Genomic DNA, 17875 nt, shown 5'->3' on the forward strand with positions numbered 1-17875 from the left:
CAGTGGTTGGCAATTGAGAAGTTCTTTGATCGGCATACTTAAATGGGTGTTGTCAGTTTGAAGCCAGCTGAGTATGAGCATCGTTGGCAGAAGAACCTGATTGTTTGCAACATCCAGTCATCTACATCTCATGAAAGATCTTGTAACCTATATTTTTTTTACTATTCCGAATACCTTGCCTGGCTTCATAGTTATAACTGGACGACTGGAGCGCCTAAGAGATCCACCCTGATCAATATCGATCATGATGACATTGACTGAGTTGTTTTCTTGTTCTCAAATGTGTTTTATGTTATTCTCGACATCTGCAGCCAACGGGTGTCTATTTATTGTTGCAATCTGTTGGCGTTGCTGACTGAAGTCTGAAGTCACTGAACGTTTGTTGCTCTTTCCTTCGCTGCGCCATCACTGCTGATGCAATCTGCAATCAAGACATCAAAGTGATCCACGCAGAACTCCTTTTTTCAGCCTTCTGCATTTTATCCGTCAATGCCATTATTGCATAATATTTGTGATGTCATTCTGTCAGGATAAATGTATCTAGACAATTAAATCTTTGATTTTGTTTAAAATAGCATGTACATTTTGTTGCCATTGCCACATAAAAGAGCCAGCAACAGTAATTCGCAAGTCTTGTCTGAAAAGTGAAAAGCAAGCATCACTCCTGTCCAACAATAAAACCTCTCTCTAGAGGGTACCTATATTGCTACATGTTAATAGGCTCATGGCCATCTCATGCAGTGATGTATAAGATTTCTCATGTAGTGCTATATAAGATATTTTACAAGTATAAAGGAGAAAGAGGGAATTGTTAGAGAGAGTGGTTTTGTGGAACAATGGCTCGTAATCTAAAATTTAGAACTATGAGACCTGTACCGTTATATTAGTTGTTACCAACTCACAACATTTTTGTCAATGTATAAATGTATAAATTAAGAAATCATGAGTTCCTATGAGACAGTTAAAAGAAAAGATATTATATTTCTTTTTTGCATATCATAGTAGCATAGTGTAGATACAGATGCTCATATACTCCCTCCATATTGCAATTAGAAGTCGTTTAGGACAGGATTACGCTTACCAAGGTGTGCCAGGGAGTGATTAATTAGAGGGTATTTTTCCATGTTTGCCCTTATTAAATAGGTCCGCGGTTGCATTCTTTACAAAAGCGATGCGTAGCCCGAGTGGCTTGTCCTGCGCGGCCCGATGCAGGAGATCGCCAGTTTGAGTCCTCGCACCCACGATAATATTTTTGTTGCCTGTAGTGCATTTTTGCATGGCGCGCGAACGGCGGCGTGCACGAACGGCGTGCGGCGTGAGGTGGAGATGGTGTGCGGTGGCGGCAGCCGCACTTGTTCTTAGTGGCATGCGGCTTGACGACGCGATTAAATTAAAGGGCCGTCGCATGAGGTGCCCATTAACACGGCGTCAGAAACGAAGAGATGGATTAACTCGCGCGGCGCGCTGGAGCCGAGGCGAGAGGGGCAGCGTCGTCCAAAGTTAACGTCAAGAGCCAGAACGACTTCTATTGCTTCGGATCGGTCCTTTCCCAGAACGACTCCTAATACCGATATGGAGGGAGTATGCACACATGGTCATCATTTTCTACGAGCACCTTCAAAAGACTTAGTTATAAGATTTCAGAAATGACAAGGTTGCACTAGACGACATCACCTACTACTGTTAAATCCTAGAATAAATTCAGCTCGAGAATATAGAACTAGATAGGCAGATTCTACCACAAGAAACCGAATCAGCTAAGCCTCGTTACATGATATTTACTAAGATAAATGTCTACTAAGATAACTCAAGACTACGAGACACTCTTGCATGCATCCACAGTTCCTAAGGTGTCCCCAACAGTGGTTGGCAATTGAGAAGTTCTTTGATCGGCATACTTGAAATGGGTGTTGTCAATTTGAAGCCAGCTGAGTATGAGCATCGTTGGCAGAAGAACCTGATTGTTTGCAACATCCAGTCATCTACATCTCATGAAAGATCTTGTAACCTATATTTTTTTTACTATTCCGAATACCTTGCCTGGCTTCATAGTTATAACTGGACGACTGGAGCGCCTAAGAGATCCACCCTGATCAATATCGATCATGATGACATTGACTGAGTTGTTTTCTTGTTCTCAAATGTGTTTTATGTTATTCTCGACATCTGCAGCCAACGGGTGTCTATTTATTGTTGCAATCTGTTGGCGTTGCTGACTGAAGTCTGAAGTCACTGAACGTTTGTTGCTCTTTCCTTCGCTGCTCCATCACTGCTGATGCAATCTGCAATCAAGACATCGAAGTGATCCACGCAGAACTCCTTTTTTCAGCCTTCTGCATTTTATCCGTCAATGCCATTATTGCATAATATTTGTGATGTCATTCTGTCAGGATAAATGTATCTAGACAATTAAATCTTTGATTTTGTTTAAAATAGCATGTACATTTTGTTGCCATTGCCACATAAAAGAGCCAGCAACAGTAATTCGCAAGTCTTGTCTGAAAAGTGAAAAGCAAGCATCACTCCTGTCCAACAATAAAACCTCTCTCTAGAGGGTACCTATATTGCTACATGTTAATAGGCTCATGGCCATCTCATGCAGTGATGTATAAGATTTCTCATGTAGTGCTATATAAGATATTTTACAAGTATAAAGGAGAAAGAGGGAATTGTTAGAGAGAGTGGTTTTGTGGAACAATGGCTCGTAATCTAAAATTTAGAACTATGAGACCTGTACCGTTATATTAGTTGTTACCAACTCACAACATTTTTGTCAATGTATAAATGTATAAATTAAGAAATCATGAGTTCCTATGAGACAGTTAAAAGAAAAGATATTATATTTCTTTTTTGCATATCATAGTAGCATAGTGTAGATACAGATGCTCATATACTCCCTCCATATTGCAATTAGAAGTCGTTTAGGACAGGATTACGCTTACCAAGGTGTGCCAGGGAGTGATTAATTAGAGGGTATTTTTCCATGTTTGCCCTTATTAAATAGGTCCGCGGTTGCATTCTTTACAAAAGCGATGCGTAGCCCGAGTGGCTTGTCCTGCGCGGCCCGATGCAGGAGATCGCCGGTTTGAGTCCTCGCACCCACGATAATATTTTTGTTGCCTGTAGTGCATTTTTGCATGGCGCGCGAACGGCGGCGTGCACGAACGGCGTGCGGCGTGAGGTGGAGATGGTGTGCGGTGGCGGCAGCCGCACTTGTTCTTAGTGGCATGCGGCTTGACGACGCGATTAAATTAAAGGGCCGTCGCATGAGGTGCCCATTAACACGGCGTCAGAAACGAAGAGATGGATTAACTCGCGCGGCGCGCTGGAGCCGAGGCGAGAGGGGCAGCGTCGTCCAAAGTTAACGTCAAGAGCCAGAACGACTTCTATTGCTTCGGATCGGTCCTTTCCCAGAACGACTCCTAATACCGATATGGAGGGAGTATGCACACATGGTCATCATTTTCTACGAGCACCTTCAAAAGACTTAGTTATAAGATTTCAGAAATGACAAGGTTGCACTAGACGACATCACCTACTACTGTTAAATCCTAGAATAAATTCAGCTCGAGAATATAGAACTAGATAGGCAGATTCTACCACAAGAAACCGAATCAGCTAAGCCTCGTTACATGATATTTACTAAGATAAATGTCTACTAAGATAACTCAAGACTACGAGACACTCTTGCATGCATCCACAGTTCCTAAGGTGTCCCCAACAGTGGTTGGCAATTGAGAAGTTCTTTGATCGGCATACTTGAAATGGGTGTTGTCAATTTGAAGCCAGCTGAGTATGAGCATCGTTGGCAGAAGAACCTGATTGTTTGCAACATCCAGTCATCTACATCTCATGAAAGATCTTGTAACCTATATTTTTTTTACTATTCCGAATACCTTGCCTGGCTTCATAGTTATAACTGGACGACTGGAGCGCCTAAGAGATCCACCCTGATCAATATCGATCATGATGACATTGACTGAGTTGTTTTCTTGTTCTCAAATGTGTTTTATGTTATTCTCGACATCTGCAGCCAACGGGTGTCTATTTATTGTTGCAATCTGTTGGCGTTGCTGACTGAAGTCTGAAGTCACTGAACGTTTGTTGCTCTTTCCTTCGCTGCGCCATCACTGCTGATGCAATCTGCAATCAAGACATCGAAGTGATCCACGCAGAACTCCTTTTTTCAGCCTTCTGCATTTTATCCGTCAATGCCATTATTGCATAATATTTGTGATGTCATTCTGTCAGGATAAATGTATCTAGACAATTAAATCTTTGATTTTGTTTAAAATAGCATGTACATTTTGTTGCCATTGCCACATAAAAGAGCCAGCAACAGTAATTCGCAAGTCTTGTCTGAAAAGTGAAAAGCAAGCATCACTCCTGTCCAACAATAAAACCTCTCTCTAGAGGGTACCTATATTGCTACATGTTAATAGGCTCATGGCCATCTCATGCAGTGATGTATAAGATTTCTCATGTAGTGCTATATAAGATATTTTACAAGTATAAAGGAGAAAGAGGGAATTGTTAGAGAGAGTGGTTTTGTGGAACAATGGCTCGTAATCTAAAATTTAGAACTATGAGACCTGTACCGTTATATTAGTTGTTACCAACTCACAACATTTTTGTCAATGTATAAATGTATAAATTAAGAAATCATGAGTTCCTATGAGACAGTTAAAAGAAAAGATATTATATTTCTTTTTTGCATATCATAGTAGCATAGTGTAGATACAGATGCTCATATACTCCCTCCATATTGCAATTAGAAGTCGTTTAGGACAGGATTACGCTTACCAAGGTGTGCCAGGGAGTGATTAATTAGAGGGTATTTTTCCATGTTTGCCCTTATTAAATAGGTCCGCGGTTGCATTCTTTACAAAAGCGATGCGTAGCCCGAGTGGCTTGTCCTGCGCGGCCCGATGCAGGAGATCGCCGGTTTGAGTCCTCGCACCCACGATAATATTTTTGTTGCCTGTAGTGCATTTTTGCATGGCGCGCGAACGGCGGCGTGCACGAACGGCGTGCGGCATGAGGTGGAGATGGTGTGCGGTGGCGGCAGCCGCACTTGTTCTTAGTGGCATGCGGCTTGACGACGCGATTAAATTAAAGGGCCGTCGCATGAGGTGCCCATTAACATGGCGTCAGAAACGAAGAGATGGATTAACTCGCGCGGCGCGCTGGAGCCGAGGCGAGAGGGGCAGCGTCGTCCAAAGTTAACGTCAAGAGCCAGAACGACTTCTATTGCTTCGGATCGGTCCTTTCCCAGAACGACTCCTAATACCGATATGGAGGGAGTATGCACACATGGGCATCATTTTCTACGAGCACCTTCAAAAGACTTAGTTATAAGATTTCAGAAATGACAAGGTTGCACTAGACGACATCACCTACTACTGTTAAATCCTAGAATAAATTCAGCTCGAGAATATAGAACTAGATAGGCAGATTCTACCACAAGAAACCGAATCAGCTAAGCCTCGTTACATGATATTTACTAAGATAAATGTCTACTAAGATAACTCAAGACTACGAGACACTCTTGCATGCATCCACAGTTCCTAAGGTGTCCCCAACAGTGGTTGGCAATTGAGAAGTTCTTTGATCGGCATACTTGAAATGGGTGTTGTCAATTTGAAGCCAGCTGAGTATGAGCATCGTTGGCAGAAGAACCTGATTGTTTGCAACATCCAGTCATCTACATCTCATGAAAGATCTTGTAACCTATATTTTTTTTACTATTCCGAATACCTTGCCTGGCTTCATAGTTATAACTGGACGACTGGAGCGCCTACGAGATCCACCCTGATCAATATCGATCATGATGACATTGACTGAGTTGTTTTCTTGTTCTCAAATGTGTTTTATGTTATTCTCGACATCTGCAGCCAACGGGTGTCTATTTATTGTTGCAATCTGTTGGCGTTGCTGACTGAAGTCTGAAGTCACTGAACGTTTGTTGCTCTTTCCTTCGCTGCGCCATCACTGCTGATGCAATCTGCAATCAAGACATCGAAGTGATCCACGCAGAACTCCTTTTTTCAGCCTTCTGCATTTTATCCGTCAATGCCATTATTGCATAATATTTGTGATGTCATTCTGTCAGGATAAATGTATCTAGACAATTAAATCTTTGATTTTGTTTAAAATAGCATGTACATTTTGTTGCCATTGCCACATAAAAGAGCCAGCAACAGTAATTCGCAAGTCTTGTCTGAAAAGTGAAAAGCAAGCATCACTCCTGTCCAACAATAAAACCTCTCTCTAGAGGGTACCTATATTGCTACATGTTAATAGGCTCATGGCCATCTCATGCAGTGATGTATAAGATTTCTCATGTAGTGCTATATAAGATATTTTACAAGTATAAAGGAGAAAGAGGGAATTGTTAGAGAGAGTGGTTTTGTGGAACAATGGCTCGTAATCTAAAATTTAGAACTATGAGACCTGTACCGTTATATTAGTTGTTACCAACTCACAACATTTTTGTCAATGTATAAATGTATAAATTAAGAAATCATGAGTTCCTATGAGACAGTTAAAAGAAAAGATATTATATTTCTTTTTTGCATATCATAGTAGCATAGTGTAGATACAGATGCTCATATACTCCCTCCATATTGCAATTAGAAGTCGTTTAGGACAGGATTACGCTTACCAAGGTGTGCCAGGGAGTGATTAATTAGAGGGTATTTTTCCATGTTTGCCCTTATTAAATAGGTCCGCGGTTGCATTCTTTACAAAAGCGATGCGTAGCCCGAGTGGCTTGTCCTGCGCGGCCCGATGCAGGAGATCGCCGGTTTGAGTCCTCGCACCCACGATAATATTTTTGTTGCCTGTAGTGCATTTTTGCATGGCGCGCGAACGGCGGCGTGCACGAACGGCGTGCGGCGTGAGGTGGAGATGGTGTGCGGTGGCGGCAGCCGCACTTGTTCTTAGTGGCATGCGGCTTGACGACGCGATTAAATTAAAGGGCCGTCGCATGAGGTGCCCATTAACACGGCGTCAGAAACGAAGAGATGGATTAACTCGCGCGGCGCGCTGGAGCCGAGGCGAGAGGGGCAGCGTCGTCCAAAGTTAACGTCAAGAGCCAGAACGACTTCTATTGCTTCGGATCGGTCCTTTCCCAGAACGACTCCTAATACCGATATGGAGGGAGTATGCACACATGGGCATCATTTTCTACGAGCACCTTCAAAAGACTTAGTTATAAGATTTCAGAAATGACAAGGTTGCACTAGACGACATCACCTACTACTGTTAAATCCTAGAATAAATTCAGCTCGAGAATATAGAACTAGATAGGCAGATTCTACCACAAGAAACCGAATCAGCTAAGCCTCGTTACATGATATTTACTAAGATAAATGTCTACTAAGATAACTCAAGACTACGAGACACTCTTGCATGCATCCACAGTTCCTAAGGTGTCCCCAACAGTGGTGAAATCACCAGCTGAGGTGAGTTTTTATTGGTGACAGAGGAGAGGGAATAACGTGCTGGCGAGGGGAGAGAATAACATGCTAGCGCTATCCGCTTTTGGTCAGTCATGACCTAGAGCCTCCGGAACATGGAGCTAATCTTCGATAATGGCGATGAGCAAGGAAGCTTCATCGGCATCTGGCGCCTGATCATCTGCAGTATACAGAGGAGAGATTGTCAGTTCAAACTTCAATACAACATGATGGCACAAATGGTCTATTTTGTCAGATAGTGTAGCGTCCGTAATACTCTTAATTCGAATCATATACCTGAGGGCAGGTTGGAAATGATCTGCTCAACTATTCTGCCACCATTCACATCACGCCCCTTCTCCTCGCCCTTGCTACCACCATGACCAGCGTCGCCGATGCTCGTCTTGGCATCATCCTCAGCACTGTGGTTCCCGTTGCCATTGGCGCCTGACACCGCCACGCCGATCTTGGAAGCCACCGCGCTAAGAATGCCGCCACCATTGGCTTCCTCCCCCTTCTTCTCTTCACCATTATTGCCACGAACCGCTTCACCATTGCTCCTCTTGGCGTCGTCGTGCCCGCTATCGCCACGGCTGTCATCGCCATTCGCACCAGACATGGCCATGGCGCTCAGAATCCCGGCTTGCTCACCTGCCTTCACCTCCTCTGTTTCCATTGCTCCTACACGAATCAATCGGTCAATTGCAAAGACGCAAACATTTCCTGATCCAACTGGCCGCGGAGACCGGAGAACAGACGGTCCTTACCTGACGCCTGCGGTGGCGCAGGGGGCGAGCTGTGCAGCAGCTTCCGGAAGATCCCGCCGCCGCCACTACCGTCCGCCTCCTTGTCCTCGCCACCAGACGCCGCGGCCGCATTGCCACCGCCGCCGTCGCCGCTGCCACCGTTAGCACCGGACATCGCCGCGCCGATCCTGGACGCCATGGTGCTCAGGAACCCTCCCTCCTCACCCGGCTCGCCGTTGCCGTTAATGTCCCTCTTCCCCTCCTCGCCATCGGACGCCACGGTCACACTGACGACCTCGCCGCCGCTCCCGCCATTGGTCCCGGACATCGTCGCGCCGATCTTGGACGCCATGGCGCTCAGGAATCCGCCCTCCTCACCTGGCTTGCCGCCGCCGCCGCCAACACCGCCGGCCTCCCCTACTTCTTGACGCGCTTTCTTGTGCGGCGTCGTCTCGCTCTGCTCCCTCCTCTCCTCCACGCCCACCGAATCCTCCATCTTCTGGAAACGAAACCGCTAGAACTAAGCTCTCGACCAGCACAGTATTGAGTGCAGGCACATACGAAAACGAAACAGATCAGCCGGAGAGCAGAGGAGGAGCCGTGACGCAGGCGGCTATTTTTATAGCCGCTCGACGCGGGTGCTACACGCGTCCGGCGAGGACGGGGCTGCTCTTCTCGGAGCGCGTAGCCTGGCGCGCGCTGATTGGCTCCTCCTGCGGCATTTTTTCAATTCGTTTTGTGCTTTGGGCTTTGGTTTTTACTCCTCTTTCTGCGGGCAGGCGGTGAGATGTCGGGTGGACGGTGGATCGGGAAACGCAGCGCCTGTCGGTGAAGATGCTGTGTGAGTACGAGGCTAACAGACACTGATTAAACGATATCAGACTTTCTAACAGGAAAAAATCAACAATATCAGAGTGGCGCAGCGGAAGCGTGGTGGGCCCATAACCCACAGGTCACAGGATCGAAACCTGTCTCTGATATATTTTTTACGGTTTTTTTTTTGCCCAGTTTATATTCACTTTCCACCCTTTTCAATTTTTTTTGCCCAGTTTAGATTCTCTTTTCAGCCTTTGGCAAATTTTTTTTTTGCCCAATTTAGATTCTCTTTTCACCCTTTTCATTTTTTTTGTCCAATTAGATTCTCTTTCCATTTTGCAACCGGGTGTTTGCCATTCACATGCCAGAGCGCACATTTGGACGAACCTAACCTCTCTAGCATTTCTCCATTTCATTTCATATACACAGCTGAACCGATCACATCTTTCGCAAGTTCATGACGCGTGGTACGTCCAGCACAGAAGCGATGCGCAGTGCTGAGGACCTGATCTGCTCCGGGGCCAAGGCCAATGCAAAACCGACTTGGCGGCGCTGATGTCGTGAAAATCATCATGTCCAACTCGTGAAAATTTTAAACCTCACCATCACCCCCAACGATAAGCACCCTGTTCGCTTAATCATATCAGTCATATTTATTAGCCATGATATAGTATTTTTCTCTCACAACAAAACAGCATTAGTCGGCTTATAAGCCACGCAAACGATAACAGGGTGAAGATTATTACCCACACCAACCCGCAGCTAAACCCCTCGCCTAATAGGCTGTTGATTTGCCGGAGGGAAGCAGTTGGACACGCGCCCTATTATACTGCCGCCACCGCCATAAACAACGAGGAAACCAGCGTTTCTTCCCTAATCTAACCATTTCCTGCGTGATTGACACTAACCGTGCCGTGGCTAGTTAAATCTTAAATGAGGGGGAGGGGGTCACGCCTTCGTCGCGTGGCACCTCCCCCGACGCCCCCAACATGTTGTTACCGTGGCTGTGGCAGCCGGCCTCCTTCTCCATCCATACGTACTAGCAGTATCACCTTTTCTCCAGGGGTGATCTCATCTCGTCTCCGGCCGGCCGGCATCGTCGTCAGAGCTCTCGAGCTCGCCAGCGGTGGTTGGTCGTCGTCGAGGCCGGCCGATCGATGGGGAGGCCGCCGTGCTGCGACAAGGCGAACGTGAAGATGGGGCCGTGGACGCCGGAGGAGGACGCCAAGCTGCTGGCCTACACCTCCACCCATGGCACCGGCAACTGGACCAACGTGCCCCAGAGAGCAGGTGATCGTGCCGTGCACCAGGCCAGGCCAGATGAGGGCCTGCTGTGTGTGATGATATCTCTGCGTGCGTGTCATTTTGTTTTGTTTGGCTGATGGGGGCGTTGGACGACGGTGCATGATGTGATGATGCAGGGCTGAAGAGGTGCGGCAAGACCTGCAGGCTGAGGTACACCAACTACCTGCGTCCCAACCTGAAGCATGAGAACTTCACCCAGGAGGAGGAAGACCTCATCGTCACCCTCCACGCCACGCTTGGAAGCAGGTACACAGTACAGTGCTGCAAATCATGTACTCCTACAGTATATGGTCATTTGATTTGTTTCCACAGCTACTACCTCGACAACATGCATTCGCATCATCTTTCAGACTTCTCAGTTAGGAACTGGATAGTGTTTAGATCCTTTGTAGTACTACAGATAAAGCCAATTTATTATCTATCTCGATGCAGTTTTGAAACTAATTATCGCGTTAGAGAGTGTTGCTGCACTGAAGAAGATCTGAATTATGAAAGACACGTCCTATAGTTCTTATAAAGATTTAAAAAAAAGATTATGAATCCATGTACTGTGGCATTGTTCTGGGCATTGTTCTGCGGTAAAATTGTAAACATATGTTTCACATGAAAATTACTAGTAATCGGGTACGTGTTTGGGAAGCCGGAGTCTGCAGGATCTGAGATTCTGAATAATCTTAAGGAACTGTTAGCTTAAATTTAAAACCAATCCTAGCAATGCAATTTTCTAGAGAAATTGACGTCTTCATTCCAAACAAGCCCTAGAAACGGACAGCTAGGTCAGTAGTTCTCGCATCAGTGCCGTTGGTGATGGATTGAACCCTAGCTTGATGCGAATGAAAACGACATGACACCGTCGGGGAGACCGTTGGAGTTGAGCCACAGCCCAGTTCGCTTCGCGGAAAAAATAAGCTGAAATACTATTTTTGCTGTTTTGTTGTGAGCTGAAAAGTACGGATTATAAGAAAAACGAACATGGCTAATGCGTGCGCGCATGCAAAGTTGATTGGAATCGATGCTTCCATCTCACTCGTTCGTAGCCATAGTAGTACTATTACACTACAGTACTACACTCGTAGTCATAGAGTAAGTCATCTTGAAATGCATCTTAATTAACCTGCAATGGAAATTGTAGTGCGATCGAGCCATATGCATTGCATGAATCCGTAGATCGATGTCTGGCACGGCGTCGTCGATGGTGCGCTGATCAGGGCGACGATCGAACTGCATGCGTTTTGCAGGTGGTCTCTGATCGCGAACCAGCTGCCGGGGCGGACGAACAACGACGTGAAGAACTACTGGAACACGAAGCTGAGCAAGAAGCTGCGGCAGCGCGGGATCGACCCCACCACCCACCGCCCCATCGCCGACCTCATGCACAGCATCGGCGCGCTCGCCATCCGCCCGCCGCAGCCAGCGCCCTCTCCCAACGGCGGCTCCGCTACCTACCTCCCCGTGCCGGCGCTCCCGCTCGTCCACGACGTCGCGTACCACGCGGCTGGCATGCTGCCACCGATGACACCGGCGCAGCAGCAGCAGCAGGTCGTCATCGCGCGCGTGGACGCGGACGCGCCAGCGTCTCCGACGACGGAGCACGGCCAGGGCCAGCAGCTCAAGTGGAGCGACTTCCTCGCCGACGACGCCGCCGCGGCGGCGGCCGCGGCCGAGGCTCAGCAGCAGCAGGTTGTTCTTGGGCAGTACCACCACGAGGCGGCGGCCACCGCCGGCGCAGGCAGCGGCATCACCGTGCACGGCGCTGGGAGCAGCAGCAGCGCTTCGGCGGCCGGCGGTGACGACGGTGACATTGTTGGTGTCGGTGGCGGCGGCGGCGGCGATGACGGCGCGGCGGCGTTCATCGACGCCATCCTGGACTGCGACTAGGAGACGGGGGTGGACCAGCTCATCGCCGAGCTGCTGGCTGACCCGGGCCTACTACGCGGGCTCGTCGTCGTCGTCGTCGGAGATGGGCTGGGGCATGATTAATTAGTGGTTATGCAAAACTCATCAGACTGCTTATATGCTGCTTTGATTCAGTTACTATGAACTTCGTTATCAGGTAGTCAGTCAGCTGGTCAAACCTGCCGAGCTGATCCATTCATATGCTTGCACTGACTCTGGGTGTTTTCGGATTATTATTACTTGTACGGATAATTAACGTCGTTTGTGTGTGTGTTTTATTCCTTTTCCTAGAGGAAACTGTATTTGCGTGGTGCATTACTACTTTTAGGGGTGTCTACGAGCGAGAGCTGTTTTGTAGGAGCCATAACAGCTCCGGCTCCTCTGGCTCAAAAATGAATCCTCCAGAAAAACATTTGATAAGACTTCTCTGTAGGAGTTAGAGCTGAAGCCGGAGAAAGAGCCCGACCAAACATCCCTTAATCAAGCAGCCGCTGGTAACCTGGCACGTCTCCCGGCAGCTGAAAAATCACGGGGCCCTGTAACCATCAGGTTTGCGTTGCATCGGCCGCCACCACACACAGCGAGTCAGGGACACCGGACACCGTGAAACTCCACGCCCCGGCCGGCCCGTCCCTATCATCAGTTCCCTCACAAAGGTACGGAAGAACCGATCGATGCTTTGCCAATGGCCACTCACCACGGAATCAGTGTAAGAAAAAGAAAGCAAGAAAAGTCGTTAGCACGCAAACACACGGCACGAGCAATCGAGCACCATGGCTGGTCCCCAGCGCCTCCTCCTCCTGCCGCCGCTCGTGCTCCTCCTCGTCGCCGCCGGCGCGATCCTCCTGCCGCAGCGCGGGTCCGCGGAGGAGGGGAAGGTCTCCCTGGAGCTCTACTACGAGTCGCTGTGCCCGTACTGCTCGCGGTTCATCGTGAACCACCTCGCGGGGATCTTCGAGGACGGGCTCATCGACGCCGTCCACCTCCGGCTCGTCCCCTACGGCAACGCCCGCGTCGGGTCCAACAGCGAGATCTCGTGCCAGGTACGAAAATTTATATCATGACAGCGATCCCCCAATCATCGCAAAAACAAAACTGTTAATGAATCGCTCAATTACTGATGTATCGTCTTGTTGGCTTGAACTTATCAGTATAGTTTATCGACAATGAAATAGTGTTTTTTTTCTCGCAACAAATATTTCTTATAATCTACAGCCGAACAGCTCCATAGCCTTTTATTGGGTTGCTTAATTTTATATGCTAGAAATAAAGATTTATTTATTTTGGGAATATATAGTACTACTGGTACAACGATACTGTGCACACGGTAGCGGTCGTGCAAGCGTGGCATGTTAGCGCCCACACCATCATGCTCACCTGATCTGTGTCCCACATCTCACCTGTCACAGTAGCGGCATATAGGTTTTCAGAAGGGATGATGCTGACATTTGAGTTGTGACTCTCATTCTATGTATCTAAAATAGATGTTTCGTATATATACTCTGTTGGAGGCTGATACAGTACCACCGAAGATCCATTTTGGATTTGGATGCCCTTATGGGTACTATGTTGGAGATAATCTAACATCGCTATAGTTGTAGTAGACCACTTGCAACAATATCACTATAGCGGTGGTGGATCTTCATGTTGTTCACTACTACAAGATAGAAGACTAAAAAATATCATAATTACTCCTTTGCAGTCACCTGAAATTTTGCTTTTCTATCGGTCACCCATCTCCCCACACGTCATCTCTCGCCGACTCTCTCTCTCTCTTCTTCCCCAACTCCGGTGGGCTTAGAAGAGAAGAGCTTGGGGGAGGAAGGCTGACCATTCGGTGGGGGCGACGGGAGGGCGGTGTAGGGTCTTGGCGGCGGTGGAGGCGACCGGGCCAGGTCGGGGGCATCCATGGCCGGAGCTCGCCGTGGAAGAAAGACGGGGAGCTCCAGCGAAACCCTAGAGCGTAGTGGCAGGACGGTGAGCAGCGGTGAGGGTGGAGGCGAGGGCGAAGAAGGTGCGAGTGGGACGCCGAGGCAGGCGCTGGAGGGGTGCGGAGGTTGAAGATGACTGACACGTTAGTCACCTGCCGCCGATAAGTACCAAAAACATATACCATATTAAAATTAAGCAACAACTATTGCACTTAGCGCTCAATGTTGATATCTCCATGCTATCACTATATATATGTCATGTTCGTTTGGCTGATAAGCAATGGCTGAAAGAACTGTTGGCTGATTTGTTGCAAGAAAAAATTAATATTTATTGGCTGAAAAAGTACGGCTTATAAACCAAGCGAACAGGGCGATAGTTTGTTGTAGCTTTATAGGACATTATTCACAATGGGATGGTTCAGACGATGTCAATGCAAATGGTTTAAATGGCAATAATAATCGTCCTATTTGTTTGGGCTTGTTTGGCTGATAAGCCATAGCTGAAAGCACTGTTGGCTGATTTGGTGTGAGAGAAAAATATTATTCGTTGGCTGAAAAAGTACGGCTTATAAACCAAACAAGCCCAAGTGAATAGGGCGAATGTTGGAGATGGTGGTTTAGGCGATAATGAAGAATAATAGAAGTGGGACGTAGAATGGTGTTCCTTTTTATTGGTGCAAGGAGAATACTCGGTGAGTTGCTGCAGGGATTCTAAATAATTTAAAAAGAAATTAGACTATTTATATTTATAGTTATATGAATGAAACTATCTTAAATTAATTTTGGTGAATGGTTTGACATAAATAATATAGATAGCTAAATGCATGTCAGTGGATGAAGAGATAACTATCATAATTACATGTGCTAGTTGGCTATAATTGCAAGTTATAGTGGATTGTTGATGTGGATAGCTTGCATATTGAGAGAAAACTGACAATCAAAAGTTAATTTACTCATATGTTTTTTTATATCTTATTCATTTGTATTTTCTTTGTGACTTACACCATAAAAATGTACACAGTGACCTAGAAACTTCTAAGGGCATGTTTGGATGATGCGGTTTTGAAAATTGTAATATCACAAAACTGTTGTTTTATAAGTCAAAGAGACACAAAATCGCGGCTTAGAAAAAAAGGTAAAGACTATAGTTTTTGACAAAATCATGGTTTTAGAGACTACAAGATTTATTGCATCCAAACACGTTTTTAAAAACCAAAGTATTTTGTAAAACCATGGTATTTTTCTAATATTTTAAAAATACTTTGCATCCAAACAAGGCTATGTTAAGCAGACTTGATGTCGTATTGATATGCTCCAAATCTTTAGCTATTTTTAGACTTTTTAATTGAGGAAAATATTAGATGCAAATCATCCACTCCTTTCAAAAAACCGTACTTAGAGGTTTCCAAAAATTACGAAACGCTGCACTTGGCACCGCTATTTGCAGTCCGCTATCTCCGCTGTCAAAGACAGTAACTAATCATCTACTGCTTTCGCTCACGGCTCACCGTAATTGCCAGTTGCTTACGCAGACAAGAACACAGCACCTTCACCTTATGCCACGCATCCGTTGCTGGCTTCCCTCGTACTCTTTCGGGATGTGTCTGCATACTGTTGAGTCGGACCGTGTGCTCGCAGGTACTGTACGCACGGTCGCGGTCGCAGTCGCAGGCCAACTCCAATGGGGTTCAGGATCCCGTCCGCATTCACGGGCTGGGTCGGTCGGTCCCACGGTCGCTGCTCTTGAGACACGCACCGCGTCCCACGTGGCCCACGTGGATCCCCCCTCCCATACCACAGCCATCCCCCCACGCGGCGACCTACCGATCCACACACCCAATGGCCACCCGCCTCGCCATCGCCGCGCTCCTCCTGCTCGCCTCCGCCTCCTCCTCCGCAGCCGCGGCCGGCGAGGAGGAGGCCGGGAAGGTGGCCGTGGCGCTGTACTACGAGTCGCTGTGCCCCTACTCGGCGCGCTTCGTGGTGAACCACCTCGCCAAGGTCTTCGTGGACGGCCTCCTCGAGGTCGTGGACCTCACGCTCGTCCCCTACGGCAACGCTCGGATCCACCCCGGCGGAGTGATCTCCTGCCAGGTAGGGCGCCGCCCGACCAGCTCCTCGCGTTTCCTTGTGCAACTTCGTCCGGAATTGCGGTCCTTGAATTCGCATCCTGGGTGTCACTGCTTGCTGGAGTAGTGTACTACTCCTAGTTAATCTGAGACAGAATTGGGGATTTCGTTAATTACTCTTATTAGTAGTCTTGCTGATGCTAACACAGTAACACTGTTGAGCTGATGGTTGTTGTTGCAGCATGGTCCGTACGAGTGCCTTCTCAATACCGTGGAAGCTTGCGCCATCGACGCCTGGCCGGATTTGGTAATTCCCCTCTCCTCTTAAGCTCTGCCCACTCATAGGGCTTTGACCTGCATGCAAGAATGACTCCACGAAACTCCGGGCAAAACGGGTAAAGCTTGCAACCAGCCGACCGTCGATTGATAACAATGAATCTGCCACCGACAAATTAGTTGTTGCACTCTGTGATCAAAGCTTCCTGGTCAAACGGACAGCATTTCTGCAGTTTTTCTCAAGCAAATCCTGGGATTCTTGTACAGTAGTACTCCCTCAGTTCCAAATTAGATTCCGTTTGACTTTTTTATCCAAGTTTGACCGATCGTCTTATTCAAAAAAAAAATATGTGCAAACATAGTTAAATTTAAGTCATTCTTGAAGAACTTTTGTTAATAAGGCAAGTAAAAAAAAAGTGATATTTAGCACAAATTTTTGAATAAGACGAGTGGTCAAATTTGAGGTTAAAAAAGTCAAACGAACTATGATTTGGAACGGATTTAGCAGTTCTCAAGGCTTCCGTGTATGCCTCTGTCGTTGTTGTTGGGGACAGGATGTGCATTTCAGCTTCATCTACTGCGTGGAGGACCTGGTGGTGAAGCGCCAGTACAAGGATTGGGAGTCCTGCTTCCAGAAGCTGGGCCTCGACCCGGAGCCTGTAACACAATGCTACAACAGCGAACAAGGCCACAAGGTTCGTTCTCAATCCTTCTTCGGATAGCTTTTTTGTGCTGATCTCTCATTCTCTTGTAATTGTAATTCAATGCATGTCCTAAACGCAGTATGAATTTGCAACTTGTTCACTGATTTGTTCCAGCTTGAGCTCGAGTACGCGAACCAGACTAACGCTCTCGAGCCCCCGCACCGGTACGTCCCCTGGGTGGTCGTCGACGGGCAGCCCCTGCTAGAGGCAAGTTCCACCTGAACTTCAACTGCATCCATGGCTCACCCTTCGCCTTGCCCAACTGTTTGATCAAGCTCTCATTCCATTGGTGGTGACGAACATGTTTTCGTCGTTTCAGGATTACGAGAATTTCGAGGCTTACACCTGCAAGGCCTACAAGGGCACTCCACCGAAGGCCTGCGAGGGGCTGGGACGTCTGCAGATGGCGCTCGAGACAGCGGAGGCGCGCAACGGCGTCAGCTACAACTCCGGCGTCAGCAAGCTTGCAACTGCTGAAGATGGGGGTAGGGAGCAGCAGTAAAGGTGTGGCTGGGAGAATACTAATTGATTAGCGATGTGTCCTTTTGGGTCATGTGAACATAAGAACATTACCCGTTTCGGCCCGTTCTACTTGCTTTTGTTCTAGCTGAATTGTTGTGAGAAAAAAATACTATTTCGACTAAAAAAACAAGTTGAATAATGCGGATTATA

The 17875-nt window shown here is 47.2% G+C and overlaps 2 protein-coding genes, 1 non-coding gene and 1 pseudogene across 3 annotated transcripts; 3 read left to right on the forward strand and 1 right to left on the reverse strand.

Moving 5' to 3' along the window:
* Window positions 1–7232: 7232 nt before the first annotated feature.
* On the reverse strand, window positions 7233–8782 carry LOC136546542 (uncharacterized). Its single transcript, XM_066538523.1, has 3 exons — window positions 8228–8782; window positions 7758–8141; window positions 7233–7641 (listed from the first exon to the last, which is right to left on the reverse strand). Exons 1-3 carry the CDS (start codon window positions 8700–8702, stop codon window positions 7583–7585), a joined length of 918 nt encoding a protein of 305 aa, XP_066394620.1. The 5' UTR covers window positions 8703–8782; the 3' UTR covers window positions 7233–7582.
* Window positions 8783–9114: 332 nt separating this feature from the next.
* TRNAM-CAU (transfer RNA methionine (anticodon CAU)) lies at window positions 9115–9186 on the forward strand. Its single transcript has one exon. It is a non-coding gene; the product is annotated as a tRNA-Met (tRNA).
* Window positions 9187–10179: 993 nt separating this feature from the next.
* On the forward strand, window positions 10180–12431 carry LOC136546534 (transcription factor MYB35-like; annotated as a pseudogene).
* A 484-nt stretch (window positions 12432–12915) lies between these two features.
* Window positions 12916–17796, forward strand: LOC136546509 (gamma-interferon-responsive lysosomal thiol protein-like). Its single transcript, XM_066538489.1, has 6 exons — window positions 12916–13266; window positions 15793–16248; window positions 16465–16530; window positions 17054–17194; window positions 17318–17410; window positions 17523–17796. Exons 1-6 carry the CDS (start codon window positions 12997–12999, stop codon window positions 17703–17705), a joined length of 1209 nt encoding a protein of 402 aa, XP_066394586.1. The 5' UTR covers window positions 12916–12996; the 3' UTR covers window positions 17706–17796.
* The last annotated feature ends 79 nt before the right edge of the window (window positions 17797–17875 follow it).

The sequence above is a fragment of the Miscanthus floridulus genome, chromosome 1 (genome assembly GCF_019320115.1).
Source record: "Miscanthus floridulus cultivar M001 chromosome 1, ASM1932011v1, whole genome shotgun sequence".
NCBI lineage: Eukaryota > Viridiplantae > Streptophyta > Magnoliopsida > Poales > Poaceae > Miscanthus > Miscanthus floridulus.